At 46.4% G+C, this 7801-nt stretch overlaps 1 protein-coding gene across 1 annotated transcript; it reads left to right on the top strand.

Moving 5' to 3' along the window:
• Positions 1-226: 226 nt before the first annotated feature.
• On the top strand, positions 227-7796 carry msh6 (mutS homolog 6 (E. coli)). Its single transcript, XM_017412987.3, has 10 exons — positions 227-643; positions 1453-1658; positions 1752-1930; positions 2039-4613; positions 5162-5445; positions 5551-5668; positions 5747-5836; positions 5908-6062; positions 6749-6948; positions 7042-7796. The coding sequence occupies exons 1-10, from the start codon at positions 366-368 to the stop codon at positions 7121-7123; spliced, it is 4167 nt and encodes a 1388-aa protein (XP_017268476.1). The 5' UTR covers positions 227-365; the 3' UTR covers positions 7124-7796.
• Positions 7797-7801: the final 5 nt, after the last annotated feature.

The raw sequence follows: 7801 nt of genomic DNA, 5'->3' as shown, positions 1-7801 counted from the left end.
AGTAATAAATGGATTTAAAGTAATATTTTTGAATGTCACCTTATTAGAAAAAAAGAAAAAGTATTTTTTTTTAACTTTCCCAAAAGTAAAATGGGAGGAAAAGTAAACTCTGGGCGCCAACAACATGACCAACAAGCGAGGTTGTGTTTAGGTCACGTGATTTCCGGGTTCTAGTGTAGACTCTTGTCATTGGACGAGCTCGTGTCCACGCCCACAACACGTCGTGCGTGCGTGGTGTTTCCCGCGAAAGGGATCAGCGCGAGCCACGACGCTCCTTGTGTTGGATGCTAGGTGATGTAGGGAGGAGGTAATTTTTGGAGTTTATTTGAGAAACACGACAGAAGCAGAAGTTTAACGCCGCCAAGATGGCGAAGCAGAGCTCAATTTTCCAGTTCTTCACCAAGTCTCCGCCGCCTGTTTCCAAGCCGAAGCCGAAGCCGAGCCCTTCTCCGGCCGAGGCGGACCTTCCTTCCTCCGTGCAGAAGTCCAACTCGTCTCCGAAGGAGGAAGCTAAGCAGACGCAGCAACAGGAGTCTGCCACCAAAACCAGCAAAGTGAAGCAGAAAAGTAACCCGAAGAATGCAAGCAGCAAGGGCTTAAAGAAGCTGTTTGGCGACAGCAAGGCTCCGGCAGCTGAGGACGGGTAAGTTTCCGGGAGCCGTGTAATTGCTGGAGTTTCAGCTTGTGACTGTTAGCATCAGTCTGGCAGCTTCTAATGCTGGGCTATGAATTAGCTTAACGTCACAATGCAATACTAGCATATATAGCTGGCATATTATTGTATCATAAGTATAAAAGTATATTAGATTGGAAGTTCACTGCATTGAGAGTTACTTTCTTAAAGTTGAGGCTAATGGCACTTTATTTCCCCCTCACAACCAGGTTTGTGTTGTCAGTAATATAAACTTTTTGCAGCAAACTTTACCCCCCATGTCTTACAATTTAACATAGCTGGACTTAGCTGTCTTCTTAGCAGAAATTGCTAACCATAAAAAGGAAACAGCACCAAAAAATAATGTTAATGCTCCAAGGAAAGCTGTTATTTCACATTTTTGTTATTTGATTATTTAAAGATCTATTTGTTGCTTTGAAATTACACTTGTGTAGTTTCTTGTTGTCTGTGTTCAATATTTACCAGTCAGCTAAAGGTTTGTGAAGGACCACCATTATTAAAATCCAGATTTATGAGGCAATTAAAGTAGTTTAAGCTGAAAAGGTAATTAGACTTCTGGTTCAGAATCTGTCGTCCATCTAAGGCTTTCTCTGAGTTTGTGATGGTGTGTAATAATTAATCAAGTTTAAAAAGGTAATGTCAAATGAATATTAATCAATACCAGTAGTCGTTTCAAGCTGCAAACTGTACAGAAAATGCTTCTAATTATCTCTAAAGGTTTGATTGTTTTTGTCTCACGCAGCATATACTGTCTTATATTTTGTTTTCTCTCTTTTTAGCAAGTCTTCGTGTTTGTTTAACGCTGGCGTCCTTGTGTGGGCCAAACTGGAAGGACACCCCTGGTGGCCTTGCATGGTTGTACCCCAGCCTCTGTCTGGCCAGCAGATGAGGGGCCGTGGTCGGGCTCAGCGCATACATGTGCACTTCTTTGACGAACCCCCGACAAGAGGATGGGTCAGCACCAAATACGTCAGAGAGTACCAAGGTTGGGTGAAGTTATCAGTCATACAACGGTTTTAGGAACATTTTGTGCTTTGTTCTGAGAATAAGAGGGGTTACGTTACTGTCTGGTCTGCAGGCTCTGACAGCAGCGACGTTAAACCTGGAGGACTTTTCTTCAGTGCCAAACCTGTGATCCGTCGTGCGATGGAGCTTGCTGATGGACTTATTTTAGACAGTCCTGAAAAAAGGTTGAAGATACAAGTCTGCATGGATCCATCTGATGAGGAAGAAGAGGATGATGATGAAGAAATGGAGGTAGTAATCATCTGTCAACAATAATAATCCAGATTGTGTTTTTTGACTGTAGCTGTGTCAGTAATGGAGAGTACACTTGTAAAAATCTTACTTTTTTTTAATTTTCAGCTTGACAAATCAACAGTGACTGATGAAGAAGTCAGTGATGTAGATGAAAAGAAAAATGAGGAAGTGAAACGATCTAAAGTCAGTCGACCATCGACGCACGCTTCAAGAGATAAAGGGAGCAAAGCCAAGCGACGGCGTATTGTGGTGGCCTCCGACAGCGACGTATTGGACGAGGAGTTCAAACCGGAACAGGCCGCGTCGAGCAGTGAGGATGAAGACGAAGAGGGGACGGTGAGCAGTGGAGAGGAGGAGAAAGAGAGCAGCCAGGAGTCAGAAGCGGACAGCCCAGTCAAACCTCTCAAAAGGAAACGTCCCGCAGGGAAGTCTGTGAATACAAAAGCAAAGAAACCCACCATCCAGTCTGCCACACCCGTACGAGCTGCAGCAGCAGTCACAGCTGACACAAAGTCCCGTTTATCAGCTTTCTCTGCTCCCGACAACTTTGAGAGCCAGACGGATGGATCAGGGTCCACCGGGGCTGCGACAGTTTGGGATCACGAGAAGCTGGAGTGGGTTCAGGATGGCAAGAGGAAAGATCGGAGAAGGCGACGGCAGACAGATGACGACTATGACCCCACCACGTTGTACGTTCCCGAAGACTTCCTGAACAGAGTCACTCCTGGTATGCGTCGGTGGTGGCAACTCAAATCTGAGATGTTCGACACGGTAATTTTCTACAAAGTAGGAAAGTTTTATGAGCTCTACCACATGGATGCTGTTGTTGGAGTCAACGAGCTGGGCTTGACGTTCATGAAGGGAACCTGGGCGCACTCGGGCTTCCCAGAGATCGGCTTTTCGCGCTTTTCAGACGTACTCGTCCAGAAAGGCTACAAGGTGGCGCGTGTGGAGCAGACAGAGACCCCAGAGATGATGGAAGCTCGCTGCAAGACCATGGCGAAACCCACAAAATTTGACCGTGTGGTGAAAAGAGAAGTGTGCCGGATTATCACACGTGGTACCCAAACCTACAGCGTGCTGGACGGAGCTCCTTCAGAGAGCCAAAGCAAGTTCCTCCTGAGTTTGAAAGAAAAGGCTGAAGATGAAAGCTCTGGTCGATACCGCACCTACGGCGTCTGCTTTGTGGACACGTCTGTGGGGTATTTCCATATCGGTCAGTTCTCGGACGATCGTCACTGCTCACGCCTGCGCACTCTCATTTCACACTTTTCTCCTGCCGAGGTGCTTTTTGAAAAAGGTAACCCGTCTGTTGAAACCCGGAAAATACTCAAGGCGTCTCTGTCCTCTGCTCTGCAGGAAGCGCTCAATGCGGGGACGCAGTTCTGGGATGCTCAGAAAACACTTAAAAACCTTTCAGAAGAGGATTACTTTAAAGAGGCCTCTGAGGAGGAAGAGGGCGCCGGGAGCAGTTTTCTCCCTGCTCTTCTGAAAAAGATGACCTCTGAGAGTGATTCGCTGGGCCTAACTCCTAAGGAAGGATGTGAACTGGCGCTGTCAGCTTTCGGTGGGTGCATATTTTACCTGAAGAAATGTTTGATAGACAAAGAGTTGCTTTCTATGGCCAACTTTGAAGAGTATGTCCCTGTTGATGTTGAGCTGGAGAAAGCTGCCGGACCCAGCAGTTTCTTTGCTCAGACCCGTCAGCGTATGGTCCTGGACGGAGTGACTCTGGCCAACTTGGAAATCTTTCAGAACGGCTCAGGGGGAACAGAAGGGACACTGCTGGAGCGTTTGGACACTTGCTCCACTCCGTTTGGCAAGAGGCTCCTGAAGCAGTGGCTGTGCGCTCCGCTGTGCAACCCCACATCCATCAAGGAGCGACTGGACGCGGTGGAGGACCTGATGGCAGCTCAGGCTCAAGCCACTGAAGTCTCAGACCTGCTGAAGAAGCTTCCAGATCTGGAGCGTCTGCTGAGTAAGATCCACAGCATCGGGACTCCTCTGAAAGGCCAGGACCACCCCGACAGCAGAGCGGTTCTCTACGAGGAAGTCACTTACAGCAAACGCAAAATAGCGGACTTCCTGTCCGCGCTGGAAGGTTTCAAAACTATGCAGGAGATCATTTCTGTCTTTGCTCCAGTTTCTGATGAGTTTCGTTCCACGTTGCTCCTTCAAGTTGTCAGTCTGAAGACTGAAAAGAACGGCCTCTTTCCCGACCTCTCAGCAGAACTCAAGCGCTGGGAGACCGCGTTCGATCACCAGAAAGCCCGCTCCACTGGTGTCATAACCCCGAAAGCTGGGTTCGACCCCGAGTACGACCAGGCCCTCGCAGGAATCAAGAGCTGCGAGCGAGAGCTGCAGGATTACCTGGACAGGCAGAAGAAGCGACTGGGCTGCAAGAGCATGGCCTTCTGGGGAACTGGGCGGAACCGCTTTCAGATGGAGGTTCCTGACAGCGTCTCGGAGAGGAACATCCCCGAGGAGTACGAAGTGAAATCTACAAAGAAAGGCTGCAAGCGTTACGTCACAAAGGAGTCGGAGCGCCTGTTCTCGGAGCTTCAGGGACTCGAGGAGAAGAGAGACGCTGCTCTGAAGGACTGCATGAGGAGGCTCTTCTACAACTTCGACAAGAACTACAAAGACTGGAAGACGGCTGTGGAGTGCATGGCTGTGCTGGGTAATCTAATTTACTTTAGTGTTAATTTTTGATGTAATTTGTGTCTTTTAAAGCCTTTTAATGCAGATCTTGGTGTAGATTCTCATAGAGGACGTGGGAAATCCTAAAGGTTTAAAAGCAAACTAAGTCGCTTTGCTTTAAACTTTTATGCCTTTTGAGGGTAAGTTTAGTTTGCAGTTGTTTGTTTTGGATCAGAATATTTTGGATGTTGCTGATTAACCTTTTTGCAACACCAGAATGAAATTACACCAACGTGCTTGAATAGACCAATTAAATATTCCAAATAAGTCTTCAGCTTGGTTTATGCTACAAATTGTTCTGTGAGGGTAAAATAAATTACAAGTCCCTTCTTAATAAGAGATGGATTTTATAAATCATTTTTTTCCCCCACTGCATTTTGTGTAAAATGTTTATCTACCATAGAGCCATTCTTCAACCGGCTGGTAAATTTGATTTTGTGTCTGCAGAAAAAGAGCTACCAATTACTCCTCGCAAAAATTAAAAACATAATTTTGAGTTAGTTATATCCATCATTTCTTCCCTCCTAGATGTCCTGTTGGCTTTGTCGCGCTACAGTCAGGGTGGAGACGGGCCGATGGCCCGGCCACGGGTGGTGCTGCCGGGGGGTGACAGCCAGATCGTTCCCTTCATTAACCTCACTGGGTCCCGTCACCCCTGCGTCACAAAGACTTTCTTTGGCGACGACTTCATTCCCAACGATGTCTTCATCGGCTGCCCAGGAACCAGCGGAAGTGATGAGGTGGAAGGTTGCGCCTTGTGTGTTCTGGTCACCGGACCGAACATGGGCGGGAAATCAACCCTAATGCGACAAGTGAGTCTTTTTTTTTTTTTTTTTCCTTCAGATTATCTGAATTTTGCTCTCGCTCATATTAAGATACCCTGCTTCTTCTTATTCTTCTTTTTCCCCCCCCTACAGTGTGGACTCGTGATCATATTGGCTCAGCTCGGATGTTATGTTCCCGCTGAGAGCCTCCGCTTCACACCGGTCGACCGGGTCTTCACCCGGCTGGGAGCCTCGGATCGAATCATGGCTGGTAACGTCACAATCACATTCACCACACGTGGGATAATGATCCGAGCCGGCTAATACTGGATTCTTGTCCCTCCTGTAGGAGAGAGCACCTTCTATGTGGAGCTGAGTGAGACTGCCTCCATCTTGCACCACGCCACGAAGCATTCACTCGTGCTCCTCGATGAATTAGGTAGGTCTTTAGTTTTCTTTAGGACTGACAGTGGACTGCACAGTTTAGCTGTTTTGTTTCCAACATTCCAGGGAGGGGCACCGCCACATATGACGGCACAGCGATCGCCAGCGCTGTCGTGAAGGAGCTCGCTGAGAAGATCTGCTGTCGCACGCTTTTCTCCACACATTACCACTCCCTGGTGGAGGACTATGCCAACAATCCCGCTGTGCGTTTGGGACACATGGTAAGTTCAGGCATTAAAAACGCTGCAGGGCAAATATCCGCTTCTTTAAACCTGAACAAAATATTATTTTGTGTAGTTTATTAGAGAAATAAAACCCAGAGGCACTTGTCTTGTTTTGTTGTACACCTGAGGGAGATACTGAGCTCATTGCAAACCAGATTGTTGCTTTTAAAACATTTAATTTGTGAACAAACTGAACGCAGTTAACAAACCTCCAAATTTACAGTTTTACAGTCACTTATTTTGTGATTCATCTAGGTTTTAAATGTGATTCATGATCGTCTTTAAAGAGTCTTAAAGTCCTAACTTTGACTTGCTGAAACTGGCAGAAACCCTGAATTTGTCGGTAAAGTTTCGTTGTGTTACAAAGCTGCTCTGGGAACATGTCAGAGGAGCGCTTCATGGCAAAGGAAGTGAAAGCAGTAAACTTCAACAGTTGGTGGCCACATCAAGGTTACGACAGCTGCATCCCCCGTGCCAACGTTGCTCCTCTTAACACAATCTGCAACCTTCTACTGGAGTTACATTTAGAAATAATCCCTGAAAATTCCTTGTTATTGCAGGGTTTGCTGCAAGAGATCTCCTTGTGAATTTCGTGTGATTTATTCCCACCCTTGTTCCTGGTTTTCTACTCGGACTCCGCTTGCCTGATCACTTAAAGTTCAGCCCGGGTTTGTGCCTTTCAGGCCTGCATGGTGGAGAATGAATGCGAGGACCCGAGTCAGGAGACCATCACGTTCCTCTACAAGTTTATCACCGGGGCGTGTCCGAAGAGCTACGGCTTCAACGCCGCTCGGCTCGCCAACCTGCCGGAGGAGGTGATCCAGTCGGGACACAGGAAGGCTGGGGAGTTCGAGAGGAGCACCGTCAGCCTCCGACTCTTCAAGTACGTGTTGACATTTGTCTTCTGCACTGCAGTACTCGCTCCATCGTGGCGTTAACAGTAAAGTTCGCTCATCGCGCCTTTGTCCTCTTACAGGAAGCTGTGTCGGTTTGCGGAGGACCCGACTTCGGACTCGGCACACTTCGCCTCACTCGTCCAACTACTCAACACCCTGTAACTTGTAAACAAACCTCTCTGTTGCCGAATTAATTTTCTGTTCGTTAGGCACCTGGGGTGGAGGTTTAAAAAAAAAAACACTACTGAAATGATCTAATAAAGTTTATTTTTAAAAAATGACAATGTTTCTAGGAAATTAAACCCTTTTTTTTTAATTCACACTAGCGCCTACATAACGGTTATTGAATACTTCACAATATATTAAGTCTAGATGTTATGATACATGCATACATTTCAGTCTGTATGAGAACCCACAATCACCAGTACACATGAACGGGGAGGAGGGGGGAGCCATGAAACCATTAAGCGCTGTATAGATACTTGTCTCAGCTTCAGTAGAGTAAAAGCTGCTAAATTCTCCAGCAACATTGGCAAACAACCAAAAATAAACAAAAAAAAGGAATTATGCTTTCACAAGATTTGCCACTTTCCATTTTTTGTGAATATAAATCAAGTCTGGCATCAGGAAAACAAAATCCTAAAAGACCAAGAAGCAGCACTTAATGCTCGTTGATAAAGAAAGCACTTAATATTATAAGGAGACCAGACGTAAACAGATAACTTGTTTAATTTGGCAGAATGGAGCCATTAAAACGTGTAATTATACTCCCACTCCGACAGCAATGACTTTATTTTACAACTTGATAGTAAATTATGTCACGGGTTCAGCTTTGGAGGA

This window comes from Kryptolebias marmoratus, linkage group LG22 (assembly GCF_001649575.2).
Source record: "Kryptolebias marmoratus isolate JLee-2015 linkage group LG22, ASM164957v2, whole genome shotgun sequence".
Classification (NCBI taxonomy): Eukaryota; Metazoa; Chordata; class Actinopteri; order Cyprinodontiformes; family Rivulidae; genus Kryptolebias; species Kryptolebias marmoratus.
The sequence above is the reverse complement of the archived record's forward strand: the minus strand, read 5'-3'. Positions and strand labels throughout refer to the sequence as shown.